The sequence below is a fragment of the Hemitrygon akajei genome, chromosome 25, assembly GCF_048418815.1.
Source record: "Hemitrygon akajei chromosome 25, sHemAka1.3, whole genome shotgun sequence".
NCBI classification, from domain to species: Eukaryota; Metazoa; Chordata; class Chondrichthyes; order Myliobatiformes; family Dasyatidae; genus Hemitrygon; species Hemitrygon akajei.
This window is the reverse complement of record NC_133148.1, coordinates 31,877,383-31,892,148: the sequence shown is the minus strand read 5'-3', so window position 1 is coordinate 31,892,148 and position 14,766 is coordinate 31,877,383. Positions and strand designations below refer to the sequence as shown.

The 14,766-nt window shown below is 39.9% G+C and overlaps 1 protein-coding gene across 1 annotated transcript in view; it reads left to right on the top strand.

The window, feature by feature from the left end:
* hnrnpul1l (heterogeneous nuclear ribonucleoprotein U-like 1 like) overlaps nt 1-14,766 on the top strand; it is a 53,315-nt gene that overhangs the window by 20,381 nt on the left and 18,168 nt on the right. The window contains exons 6-7 of the mRNA XM_073029277.1: nt 2,958-3,057; nt 12,219-12,331. Of these exons, the coding sequence (XP_072885378.1) occupies nt 2,958-3,057; nt 12,219-12,331 (213 nt within the window). The remainder of the gene's footprint in view (nt 1-2,957; nt 3,058-12,218; nt 12,332-14,766) is intronic.

The window sequence follows — 14,766 nt, the reverse complement described above, 5'->3', positions numbered from 1 at the left end:
AGACTGAAATAATAATAGCTATTACGAAGACAGAAATAGTTTGGAAGAAATCCAGGCATTAACCCCAATGTCATCTGCGTCCTTTGAAAGTGCATGTTATTTTTATTCAACTGAATTCCGGTCACTTAGTTTTCAAAACACAGTAATAATGCATGCCATGACTGTTTTGGAATGCTCTTTGTTAGCTCTGGGGTAAGCACTTTGTTTTTGTTGCTTTGTACACCTGCGACAAGCGTATTCTAAGTACATTAGGATTGTTGTTCTATTCACTCTGGTTATTTGAACTACCGACGACCTACTGTTTTCAATTTCAAGTTTATTGTCGTTCAACCATATACATATATACAGCTAAAGGAAGCATCATTCCTTTGGGGCAAAGGTGCAAAACACAGCACATATAGTCACAAAATAACATAATCACAAGTCCCTGAATGGCATGATCTGAAGACTGATAGGTTGACATGAAGTGCAAGGTGTATGTTTATTTGAGATAGTATAATGTTACTGACACTAATAATAAAATAACTTACCGTTGCTATGCCGCCGTCTTTTAGGGCAGCAATGAAGGTCCTCCAACACTGGTGTGTTCAGGGTTTCCTTTATTGTGTCAGTAGTTTCCCCTCCGTTTTCACTACTGTTGATTGTGGAAGACCTGGGTGGAGACTCGGGAATACCATCGCGAACAGATGCAGAAGGATTCTTCATTGCTGTTTCCGTAACAGTTTTGTTTTACTAGTCAGGGCTGTTGGCCCTGAGCTGAACCCTGAACCGGGAAGACCGGTGGACCACTCTTGGTCTGACCTCTACCCTTTGACCATAAGGTCCTGATTCCAGCCAACATAGCTGTCCGGGTTATTGAGGCATGCAAGCCTCCAAGCCATGTGTAGATTGTGGTCCTCTCGGAGGATAATAAAGCACGCAGCAGTATAAGTAAATGAACAGGTTGTAGTTAATCTTCCATTCTCTTAAAATCTATACACTTTAAAACAAACCGTATCAATGGCAGGAGCAGAGGGATATTTAATCAAGGTAACTGAAGCACAAGACTAAAAGCAATCCTATTTTCTTTATTTTCCTTGGTGTGGTGGAAGTAGACAGTGTTGGGAGATGAGCGTATTTTTGTATGGGATAATTTGCTTATTAGAAGAGGTGTAAAAATCAGAGACGCGAGTTGGCAGTACGAAGAAGAATAGAGGAAACAACCTTGGAGGAGCTCAGCAGGTTGGGTGGCATCTGTGGAGGTTAATTGGTGGTCGTGTTTTAGATCAAGACCTTCATCTGAATGCATTTTTTGAGGCAGTGGTGAAGTTGATAAAATTGACAAATTCCACATGAGGAGGAAGTGTTCTTTCAAAGTCTGAAAACAGGAGTATTGAGGGCCTTGGCATTTTACCATGCGTAATGAATTACAAACAATAGTTTTGGGATTACTCAAGATACTGTAAGATGCAAGGGCATAAAGTTAGCAAGGAAAATTTAAAGATTCAAGCAGGGTGCTAACCTTTGATTATTGTTGGTAAATGTTTCTGAGACGGAAGGTTTTTTAAAAATATGCAGTGCTGTGCAAAAGGCATATATATATATATATAGCTGGGATGCCTAGTACTATAGCAATTTTGTATATTGCACTGTACTGCTGCCCCAAAAAAACAAATTTCATGACATATAGGAGTGATGATAAACCTGATTAAGATATGTTTCTATTGTGGACCGAAGAGTGGGAAGGGAGCAGGGTGAGGGGAATCGTGGTTGTGAAAGAGGGAAAAGGAGAGAGGAGGGAGTGAGAAGCACCATAGAGACATTCTGCAATGATCAATAAACCAATTGTTTGGAATCAAGTGATCTTGCCTCAGGACACCCTTGTCCTGGCACTCCTTCTCTGCCACCTGTCCCATACCCCTGCCGTGCCACTTCACCCTTGCCATTCCCAAAATCCTTTGCTCCTGCCAGATTTACAGACTCGCTTTCCTCTCCACAGTGACAAATACTGTACTGTGCGGAAGTCATAGGCATACTAACTGTATATGTGTGCCTAAGATATTTGCACAGTGCAGTAGGAAAGCATCTAGGCACTACATAAAAGAAAAGAAATCGTCAAGAGATCATGAGAGTTCTAAGTAATGGAATAAGTAAAAATAAGGTTGTGAGCTATTAATTGTGCAGAGCTTTGATCAGAAATTACGTGGAGTAGTGTGTTCAGTTTGCGTCTAAATTCCAAACAAATGTGGACGTTGGAAAGGTATGCCATAAATTCACTGAAACAGTTTTAAATGATTAAATTTATATTCTATTTATATTTATATAAAGTTATATTTGATGGTTGAAGAGCCTTTAGTGATTAATCGCATATAAACTTTTTAAAAAAGTGTTTTATCTAAATAAAATTAAATTCTGTCTGTAATTTGGACCTAACCTTTAAATGTACGCTTGAGTTGTCCTGACTAGGATGTCCCAAGCTTCAGTAATACTGAGTCTTTCTGAAATACTGTGACCTTAGGTCCTTCAGTGTTCAAAACAAAGTCTTGATTAGGAATCTTTTTCTAATAGTTATCCATTGACTTTGGATAGAAGTGCTTGTGTATGGATATGGAGGATAATTGACTCTGATGTCCTTGCAGTTTAAAAATTCTGTTCATGCTCTTGCATAAGTAATAAATCAGCATGTAAGATATTTGAAGGTGATTTTTATTTTGTGGTTTTGTGATAGGAGGAAATACTCAATCTTCCTTTTAGAAATATGTAGAAAAACAGCCACTAAACTGAACTCCAGTTTAGCAAATGCCCTTAATCAACTGTATTTGGCATTGGCCAGTGTAGAAATGGTTTTAACACAGATGGCGGCTGTTGCATTCTTTGCTGAACTGTCTGGTCACATTCTGATCTTGCATTTTTCTTCATCTACTTTAACTTCAGTTTGAAATTTTCCATGTTTTAGTATTTTCTCATTTTGTTTTTAGATTAATGAAGAAATTCCAGTTAAACATCTCCCTCCAACTGAGCCTGATCCCCATGTGGTTCGTGTTGGTTGGTCGCTTGACTCGTGTAGTATGCAGTTAGGTAAGAAAATATTAATTTCTATAATTTATTTTACAATTTATATATGCTTCTTTGTACTGAATTTGGATTGGGGTTCATTTTGTCATATTAACGCTTCAATTTTTTGCAGATACCTTTAGAATTAGTGGCTTGGATTACAAGGTTTATATTCTCCTCTTTGGTGGGAGTTTAGAAGTAGTTGATTCTCTAATGCTCATTTATCCCAATCTGTTGTGAGAACAAAGAATTTAGCTTTGAAATTAATGAAATCTTTAGTTGTGGCAGCAATGTCACTTTGATTTCAAATCCATTTAAAGAGTCTGAATTTCTTTATTAATATGGTGAGGAAAAGGGTATTACTTTTCTGCACATCACTCTTCCCACCAGAATTCTTGGCACTTGTAAAAATTTCTAATATTGTTGGATTTGTACCTTGAATCCTTCCACACTGTTATTGTCTGAAGCTGGTGAAAGATCACAGCAGTGCCTTGGTAGGTCAAGTTCTATATATTCTGTCCATAATTTGTTTTGGGTTTGCACTATATAATGATGTTAGTCCTTGATATACTGCCAGGACTGCTTTTAACTCTAACCTTCCCTGTTAAATTCTCCTTTACTTTCTACATTTGCCATCTTGTTACCTATCTTACTACTAAACTAGATTGTTTGCTGTTCAAATCATGCCCTTGGTTATGTAGTGTGATTTACAAATATAATTTTCTTTAATCCTTAGATTCCTTTTCTATTTGTTGGATATGCTATTGGTTTTGGTGCCCTAGCTGCAGACCAGCTTTGAGCCCAAGTAGACTGAAGTTCATATTGCGTAATGCAACAAGTCAATTGATTCCTTTTACTTTTCCTGACTCTGGCTTCACACAATAATTTTGGTCAATATTTGTATGAGTTTTCTGTATACAATTAACGCTTGTCGTTTAAAATCCCATTGACTAGAATTATTTTCTCCATTGTTCTTTCCCTATTGTGAAATTCCAGTGGGCAGAACTGCAGTTGATTTCAGCGATACACATACCTATATTTTGTACTGTCATCACCATTAAACTATTTTTGACCAAATACAACAAAGCCATGATTGCTTGGTATTTTAAAGATTTAATGCAAGTAGATTTTCAGATCAATCAGGCTTGTTTAAACACTGGTATTGATAGTAATGTACTTTGAGCCTTGTTATTTTTGTTGTTTTGCAAGCTCTCTAATGAGATAGAGAGTTGGTTCAGCTTTGTTTGCTTTGCCTATGGGCTATGATAGAAATAGCATTTGCCACATTGCTAACACTTTACATTACAGGAGTTTTATATAATATACTTGCTCTCTGTTACGCCACTGCCATTTAAGACAGCAGTGTCCTCTATCTTTGGTGATGTTCAGGGGTGCCTTCATGTCAGTAGCTTCTTGGTTTTCACAACTGTCGGTTATTCCAGGCCCGGGTGGAGACTCAGGAATACCGTTGCGCTCAGATGGAGAAGGATTCTTCATTGCTGTTTCTGTAACAATTGTTTATTGACCAGTCAGGGTTGCTGGCCCTGAGCTGAACCCCCAAACCTGGAGGACCAGTGGACCATTCTTAGTCTGGCCTCTACCCTTTGAACTGTTTGGCATAGGTGACCTTACCAAGAGGCAAAGCATAAAGCCCTGACTCCAATCACAGTAGCTCTCCAGGTCATTGAGGCACACAGGCCTCCAAACTGTGACAAGGTTGTGGTCTTTGCGTGTGTGTGTGTGCAGTTGCATGAAAAAGTTTGAGAACTCTACAGTTACTTGGTTTTTGGCATTAATTACTCATAAAGTATGGTCTGATCTTCATCTAAGTCACAACAATAGACAAACACAATCTGTCTAAACTAATAACACTCAATTGTACTACTTCTCGTCAATACTGAGTGCACCATTTAAGCAATTACAGTCTTGGTTCAAAAAGTATGTGAATCTCTAGAGCAATGCTTTCTACAAAAGCTATTTGGAGTCAGGTGTTTCAATCAATGAGATGAGATTGACGGTGTGGTCTGTAGAGGTGCCCTGCCCTATAAAAAAGACACACAAAGTCAGGTTGCTGACAGAACCTGCTCCTCTCAAGAAAGATCTGTTTATGTGCACCATACTTTGATCAAAACAACTTTCAGAGGACTAATGAAGAAGAATTATAGAGATGCATGAAGCTGGAAAAGGCTACAAAAGCATTTCTAAAGATCTGAGTGTTCATCAGTCCACAGCAAGTGAAATTGTTTACACATGGAGGAAACTAGGTACTGTTGCTACTCTCCCTGGGAGTGGGCATCCTGCAAAAATCACACCAAGAGCACAATGTGCAATGCTAAAGGAGGTCCAAATGAACCCAAGGGAAATAGCAAAAGACCAGCAGTAATCTCTGGAACTTGCTAAAGTCTCTGTTCATGTGTCTGCTAGAAGAAAAACACTGAACAAAAAAGGTGTTCATGGAAGGGCACAACGGATGAATCCACTGCTTTCCAAAAACACATTGCTGCTTGTCTCAAGTTTGCAAAAGACAGCCTGAATGTTCCGCATTGTTCTGTGGACAGATGAAACAAAGTTGAATTTTTTGGCAGAAATGCACATTGCTTTGTGTGGAGGAAAAAGGGCACTACACACCAACACCAAAACCTCATCCCAACTGTGAAGCATGGTGAAAGGAGCATCATGATTTGGGGCTGCTTCAGGGCCTGGACAGTCTGCAATCGTTGAGGGAACAATTAATTCAAAATTGTATCAAGATTGTTTACAGAATGTCAGGGTAGACGTCCGATACCTGAAGCTTAATAGAAATTGGATGATGCAACAAGACAATGATCCAAAAGACAAGAGTAAATCAACAACAGAATGGACTAAAAAGAAAATTTGTGTTTTGGAATGGCCAAGTTAGAGTCCAGACGTTAATCAGTTGAGATACCTTTGCATGACCTGAAGAGGGTAAGGTATCCCAGAAATATTGATGAACTGAAAGAGTTTTGAATGGAAGAATATCTAAAATTCCTCCTCACCATTGTGCAAGTTTGATCATCAGCTGCACAAAACTTTTGGTGGAGGTTATTGCTGCTAAAGGAGGTTCTACCAGTTACTAAACACAAAGGTTCATGTACTTTTTCCAGCCTGGATTGTGTATGATTAAACAATGTATTCAATAAAGACATGAAAAGTACAATTGTTTGTGTTTTATTAGTTTGGGCAGATTGTGTTTGTCTATTATTGTAACTTAGATAAAGATCAGACCACATTTTATGAGCAATTCAGAAAACCAGGTAAATTGTAAAGGGTTCACAAACTTTTTCTTGCAACTGTATAATGATTGGCTGCGTCAAAGCCTGGGATGGAAACACCAGTGCCCTTGAATAAAAAAACATACGAACAGTGGTGGATATGGCCAGTCATTCATGGGTAAAGCCCTTTCCACTATCAAGCACATCTATACAAAGTGTTGTCATAGGAAAGCAGCACCTATCATCAGGGACTCCCACCACCCAGGACATGCTGTCTTCCCGTTGCTGCCATCAGAAAGAAGGTACAGGAACTTTGGGACTCGTGTCACTAGGTTCAGGAACAGTGATTACCCTTCAACCATCAAGCTCTTGAACTAAAGAAGATAGAACTTCACTTGCCCCATCATTGAGATAATTCCACAACCTAGGGATTCACTTTCAAGGACTCTTCATCTCATGTTTTCAATATCTATTATTTATTTATTATTTTTCTTTCTTTTTGTATTTGCACAGTTTGTTCTCTTTTGCACACTGGTTGAACGCCCATGTTGGTGAAGTCTTTCATTGATTCTATTATGGATTTATTTAGTATGTTTGCAAGAAAACGAATCTCAGGGTTGTATATAGTGACATATTAAAAAAGTTACTTGAACTTTCAACTTTTATGTCTAGTAACAAATCTGCATCCATACAAGTGTATTACTCCCAATACCATACACATTTTTGATTAATGATATTTTGAGAGGCACTTTATTGAAGCCCTTCTGGATACCTTATCCTTTCTCCTGGTTACAATCTAGGGGGGAAAAATGATTTTGACGAATAAGATCTCCCTTGCATATATCTGCCCAGTTCTATTGTTATTTTCTTTTGGATGTGTTTTTCTCTATCTCCCTCTTTTATTAAGTAGTGTTGGGCATTCCAAAATCTGAAATTAAGGAGGATGACATGAGTGCATCCTTCATCTTTGTGGTCACCTCTTTTAAAACATTGGAATGCAGGTTGTCAATTCATTGACTTCTAGTGGCTTTAGTCTGTCAGATACTTGGGCAGCACATTGTGCAGCTAATAGATCAAAAGCCTGAGTTCAAACCTGACTTTCAGTGCTGTCTGTTTAGAATTTGCACATTCTCCTGTGACCGTTTGGGTTTCCTTCAAGGGCTCTACTTCCCTACCACATTCCAAAAATTGTGTGGGATGTTTAGGTTAATGTGTCACTTTAAATAGTCCTGAGTGGATGGTGGAATCTATGTGAGCTGATTGAAGTATTTGGAAATTAAATTAATGTAGTATTACTGTAAGTGGTTGATTGATGAAGTGTAGACTCACTTGGCCACTGGTCTCTTTCTGTGCATTATCTCATTGTGAATCTATGACTAGTTTTATAATAGTGTTTTTTGTGTTGCTCATTCACTCTAGACCTGTACAACTCCATTGTTTCCATTTGGTTGACTGTTAGTCAAGCAAAATACTTTAATTTTGCTGCTATTTTGTTTTAATTCCCCTGTGTAGTTTCTCCTGCTTCATTAACTGCAGCTAATATCTTTCTGTTTCCGTGTCACAGTTTTCTGTTTCTCACTAGCCTATTCTCCAGTTTACCACTTTGGTCCCCTTTGGGGAGATTTTCTCATGTGTAGTTGAAAAGCTTCAACACTGCATACACTTCTACTCAGCCATGCTACATGCGTGTTGCTTTACTTGTATCCTTTCGAATCAGGGGTTCCGAACCTGGGCTCTTACTTAATTGTGTTGGTCCATGGAATAAAAAGGTTAGGAACCCCTGATTAGATGATGAGACAACATCTTGTCATGTAGAGGACCAAACATTTTCAAGTTTGATCTATTTGCCTTCAGTTTTTCTGCATCTACTTAGAGTCGTAAGCAGTACATAAACGAAATAGGCCCTTTGGCCCATCTAGTCACTGCAAAACAATTACTCTGCTTATCCTCTTGACATGCACTCTCCATACCTTTCCCATCCATGTTGAAATCGACCCCTCCATCCACCAATTCTGTTGGTAGTGCATTCCACACTCACTGCCCTCTAAGTGTAGAAGTCCCCCCTCATGTTCTCCTTAAACATTTCACCTGTCACACTTAACTCATGACGTCTAGATCTATTCTCACCCAACCTCAATGGAAAAAAGCCTGCTTGCATTTGTACTATCTATACCCCTCATGATTTTATATACCTCTTTCAAATCTCTCTATCTCCTATGCTGCAGGGACTATTTGCCCTTTTCTTGTAACTCGGGTCTTCAAATTCTGGCAGCATCCTTGTTAATTGTCTCTGTATTCTTTCAGTTGTATTGATGTCTGTCTTGTAGCTTGGTGACCAGAACTGCACACAATGCTCCAAATTAGCCTCACCACCGTTTTTGTATATCTTCAACGTAACTTCCCAACTCCTGTACTCAATACATTGATTTATGAAGGCCACTTTACCAAGAGTGCTATTTGTGACACCATTTACCTGTGGCACCATTTTCAAGGAATTACTTAATAGTTTCTCCTTTGTGTTTATGCATACTACTAGATGCTGATTGTAATTTCAGTGCTAGATTTCGCGAGCATTTGCTGGTGGTTTCTTTATCAGCATGCAGTGATGCTATGTGCAACCTTCTTGATGGCCTAGTGCAGCAAGCTCCTCTTTGCAAGCTTCCTGATTTGACTCCTGTGCCTGTGCCCCGCAGCACACAAGTCAGACACAAGCTGGAGATCACTCAAGAAAATCTAACTCCCACTCCATCTCTGGAATGAGCACAAGTATAGTGAGTTGAGAGTCAGCATACTTTTATGGCTGACAAATGCTGTGCAATTTATATCATGGGCTTACCAACTTTGAAATGCTAAGTGTAAGTAAGTGATTTGGTTTTATTTTACTTGATCTTACAGCTATAAATTTATAGTGCTTGAAGTTGCTTTTAGGAAGTTTAATCAGTCATCATTGTTTTTGTCATCATTGTTGTCATGTGCTGTGTTGCATGACTTGGATATTCATGGTGTATCCATGACCTTCTGGGCAGTGTCTTTACAAGACCAGTGACCTCAGCCATTATTGATACTCTTCAGAGATTTTCTGCCTGCTGTCAGAGGTTGCATAACCATGCATCAGCTGCTCATATGGCCATCCATGACCTGCTCCCATGGCTTCACATGACCCTGATTCTGGGCTGAGCAGGTGCTACACCTTGCCCAAGGGTGACCTGCAGGCTAGTGGAGGGAAGAAGTGCCTTACACCTCCTTTGGTAGAGATGCAACTTCGTTCCACCAATTTAATCAATAAATTTTCTCAATTTTTAAATTTGACTTATTTAAAACAACTTTGAACTGTTCTGTTTGATCTCTGGTCAATTCATATGCTTAGACAGCAGTGAAATTTAAAGGGAAATCTGTGTGGTCTGGGGCAAGTCTCTTCTGGGATATTCCTCCTGAGTGCTAAGTGCTACTCATTGTCTCATTGCTTATAGAGCTTTGTGCAAAGAGGCCTTTGTTGGTCAGTCCGACCCATTGTTCGCAATTTACTTAAATTCCTATAAATCTTCCCTGTGGGGTTCTGTAGATTCCATTTTTCCACACTTGTTAGAATATCGGAGTATTGAGTTTTGTTTTCCTTTCTAGACCACAATTCCAGGGAATATTTGTATTCCAAATCTTTCCTGACTGGTTACGTCACTGTCTGAGCTTTACAGTCACTTTGCATGGGATCTTTATTATGTTGCCAAGTTTTCTCTGTAGTTTGACTGAAAAGATCTGGCTGTGACATTACTAATATCAGGGATATCATGAACTTCCTCAAAAGTGTTTCTTGGCTATGATTATTGGAAAGGTGTACTCCCTTAATGACGCAGAGTAAGTGAAATTATTTCTGTGCATATCTATACTGATTATCTCATTATGTACATATGTATACTGATACTTAAAACATATCTTTTCTGGTGGTTTGATTGAGTTGTGTAACGTGGACCAAATTTTTTCAAGTCAGAATCAGGTTTATTATTGCTTTAACGCACACTAAAATGCTGGAGGAACTAAGCAGGCCAGGCAGCATCTACGGGAAAGAGTACAGTTGACGTTTTGGACCTAGACCCTTTGTCAGGACTGGGGGAGGAAAGATGAGAAGTCAGAGTAAGATTATCACGTGTTGTTGAAAGACATAAAACACTCTGAGTTACAATAAAATGGTGCAAAAGAAGAATAGCGAGGTAGTGTTCATGGGCCTTTCGGAAATCTGATGTGAAGGAAAGAAGCTGTTACTAAGACTTTCAGGCCTTCTATACCACCTCTTCAGTGGTAGTAATGAGAAGAGGGCATGTCCCAGATGGTGAGGATGGATGCTGTCTTCTTGAGGTACTACCTTTTGAAGAAGATGTCCTTGATGATTGAGAGGATTGTGCCCATGATGGAGTTGGCTGAGTTTACAGCCTCTTTGGATCCTACTCATTGGAGCTTCCATACAAAGCAGGGATGCAACCAGTCAGAATGTTTTTTGCGTGCACCTGGAGAAATTTGATAGTCTTTGGTTTCACACCACATCTCTTCAAACTCCGAATGAAGTCTGTCTGGCATACCTTCTTTGTAATTGCATCAGTGTTGGGCCCAGACTGGGTCGTCTGAGATGTTGACACCCAGGAACTTGCAGCTGCTCACTCTTTCCGCTGCTGACCTCTCAATGTGTCTTCTCACAACTTGCCAATTAGTTGGTCTTGCTGACATTGTGTGCAAGGTTGTTGTTGCGACACCACTCAACAAGCTGACCTGTCTCACTGCTGATTGCCTCCTCATCATCACCTGAAATTCTGCCAACCACAATGGTGACATGGGTGAATTTATAGATGCCATTTCAGCTCTGCCTAGCCATGTGGTCTACATGCAAATGATTGCCTAAATAATTTTCTGGGCACCATCTTGTCCAAAAAAAATCTTCAAAGTGTGTATACAGGTCCACCACAGTTTCATTGTCCTTATTTTAGATATTTCTATTGCTCACCATTTGGACTCAGTAGCCATCTGCAAACACACAATGGAATTGCACAAAATTTAATTCATCGTTGGATATGACGAGTAACCAATCAACCAATCGTGTACAGAATACAGCTCTGAGATTCATTCTCCTGCAAGCAGCCACGAAGCAGAGAAACACCATGAAAGCATCAAACAAGAAAAGAACAAATTGCGCAAATGGCAATAAGCGATCAAACAGCATCTAGAATAACAAACTTCAAACCAAGAGTCCAGTAGTATTCAGTTTAGTTCAGTGCCACGCTGCTAGCCAATGTTGCTCGGTTAGAATTATCAAGTTTCATAAATCAACGTCACTAAAGCAGAGATTTTGGGACAGACTTTTTTCCTGAGTATTTTTCTTATCCCAGAACAACACAATCCTGCTTATTTAATTTGAGCTGCCAAGTAAATATGGTCACAAACACAAAATGCTGGAGGAACTCAACAGGCCAGGCAGCATCTATGGATGAAGGGTCCTGAAGAAGGATCTTGGCCCAAAACATTGACTGTTTACTGTTTTCCATTGATGCTGCCTGACCTGCTGAGCTCCTCCAGCATTTTGTGTGAATTACTCTGGATTTCCAGCATCTGCAGATTTTCTTGTGTCATGCTCCTTTTCTGAGCTTGTGCTGCATGTAATTATACACTAGGTTCCTGTTACAGGACTGACTTTGTCTGTCAGAAATGAACATAAAGCACTGTATTTGCTAAGAGTTCTATTGAAATTAGTCCAAAATATTTGCAATTGTTTCTATTATTCATAGTATCTACTAATTGCTCCAAGACATCCAGTGCATTGCAGAATGAGATCATTACGAGTGTTAGTGGACAAATAGAAACACTGCAGTCAAGATAACAGATTGGGAAATGCAAATACACACATGCAAATTGGTGAAGATTATTACTGATTGAAATAGTCTCTCAAATCCCAAATTTACTGTCTTTTAGGCGAAGAGGAATTCTCATTTGGGTATGGAGGGACATCAAAGAAGTCAACAAGCTGCAAATTTCAGGACTATGGAGAACGATTTTCTGAAAATGACGTGCTGGGCTGCTTAATTGTGAGTATTGGAAAGCATTTATGATTGAGATGCAGTGCCGAATTGGCCTTTTGGGCTGTGCCACCCATCAACCCCCAGTATATGTTAGCCTAATCATAGGACAGTTTACAAGTTTACAATGACCAATCAACCTATTAACTGGTACATCTTTGGACTGTGGCAAGAAAGCGGAGCAGCCGGCAAAAACACACGTATTCCACTCACAAGCTCCTTACTGATGACGTCAGAATTGAACTCCGAATTCCGGTGCCCCGTGTGTTTGAACTAAAATGTTTGACAGCACCATTTCACTCAATGCCACAAGCTGGGTGGATGCATTTTGTATGCATTATGTAGTTTTTAAGGGGTCCTTGAAGTTATTATCTGAACAAATCGGTTCTTGATTAAAAAATGTTCTCCTGGAGTTGCATTGTGTTTAAACTAAAGATTCAAGGTTGGGATTTGAATTGTTTTCACGTCATTTTGATGTTTCCTTTAGACCAGTAGAACAAAAAAAATAATGCAGGATGTTTGTATGCTTGTTCCATGTGGGAATAATGAAGCTGCTTTTCTGTGGAGACTGTGGCTGCTGTCTAATAATTATGGTTGGCAGTTAGCCACATATGCCACTTGGTCTGGTGGTCTGCCTGAATTGCTCTTGCGTTAAGAACGTGATAACAGGAGCATGAGTAGGTGATTCGGTCCTTCACTACTTCTCTCTCATTCAGTAAGATGGTAAACAAAGAACAGAGGGATGTGGATCATGTTCAGGCAGCTGGGATCAGTTGGGGTTAGTACAGACATTGTGGGCCAAAGGGCTTGTTCTTGAGATGTTATGTTGAAGTCGTGTAAGATGTTGGTGAGGTCTAATTTGGAGAACTTTGGTCACCTACCTGCAGGAACAATGTAAATAAGATTGAAAGACTAGAGAGAAAATTTACAAGGATGTTGTTGAGTCTTGAGGACCTGAGTTATAGGGAAAGATTGAATAGGTTAGGACTTTATTCCCTAGACTGTAAAAGAGTGAGGGGAGATCTGATAGAGGTTTACAAAAATTATGAAGGGTATAGATAGGGTGAAAGCAAGCAGGCTTTTTCCACTGAGGTTGGTGGGACTATAGATAGATAGATACTTTATTCATCCCCATGGGGAAATTCAACTTTTTTCCAATGTCCCATACACTTGTTGTAGCAAAACTAATTACATACAATACTTAACTCAGTAAAAAAAAAAAAATATGATATGCATCTAAATCACTATCTCAAAAAGCATTAATAATAGCTTTTAAAAAGTTCTTAAGTCCTGGCAGTAGAATTGTAAAGCCTAATGGCATTGGGGAGTATTGACCTCTTCATCCTGTCTGAGGAGCATTGCATCGATAGTAACCTGTCGCTGAAACTGCTTCTCTGTCTCTGGATGGTGCTATGTAGAGGATGTTCAGAGTTATCCATAATTGACCGTAGCCTACTCAGCGCCCTTCGCTCAGCTACCGATGTTAAACTCTCCAGTACTTTGCCCACGACAGAGCCCGCCTTCCTTACCAGCTTATTAAGACGTGAGGCGTCCCTCTTCTTAATGCTTCCTCCCCAACACGCCACCACAAAGAAGAGGGCGCTCTCCACAACTGACCTATAGAACATCTTCAGCATCTCACTACAGACATTGAATGACGCCAACCTTCTAAGGAAGTACAGTCGCCTCTGTGCCCTCCTGCACAAGGCATCTGTGTTGGCAGTCCAGTCTAGCTTCTCGTCTAACTGTACTCCCAGATACTTGTAGGTCTTAACCTGCTCCACACATTCTCCATTAATGATCACTGGCTCCATATGAGGCCTAGATCTCCTAAAGTCCACCACCATCTCCTTGGTCTTGGTGATATTGAGACGCAGGTAGTTTGAGTTGCACCATATCACAAAGTCCTGTATCAGTTTCCTATACTCCTCCTCCTGTCCATTCCTGACACACCCCACTATGGCCGTGTCATCAGCGAACTTCTGCACATGGCAGGACTCTGAGTTATATTGGAAGTCTGATGTGTACAGGGTGAACAGGACCTCTATAGCTAGAGGTCATAGGTTAAGAGTGATAGGTGAAAAGTTTCAAGGGAACAGGAAGGGAAACTTCTTCACTCCAAGGGTTGTGGAATGATCTGCCAGTGCAAGTGGTGCATGCAAGCTTGATTTCAACACTTAAGAGAAGTTTGGATAGGTACATGGATGGCAGAGGTGAAGGGCTCTGGTCCAGGTCGATGAGAGGTAGGCAGTTTAAAGGGTTTGGCAGGACTAGATGGACTGAAGAGCCTGCTTCTGTGCTAGTTCTGTAGCTCAAATACTTTGTTAAATTGAGTCTTCCGGATCTTGGCTTGATGGTCAGAAAAAACTCTTGGGCCTCTGTTCGTTGGCTGATAATTCTTCCCTAAGCAGGATCTAGCAAACTGGTGTGAAGGCAACTTTACT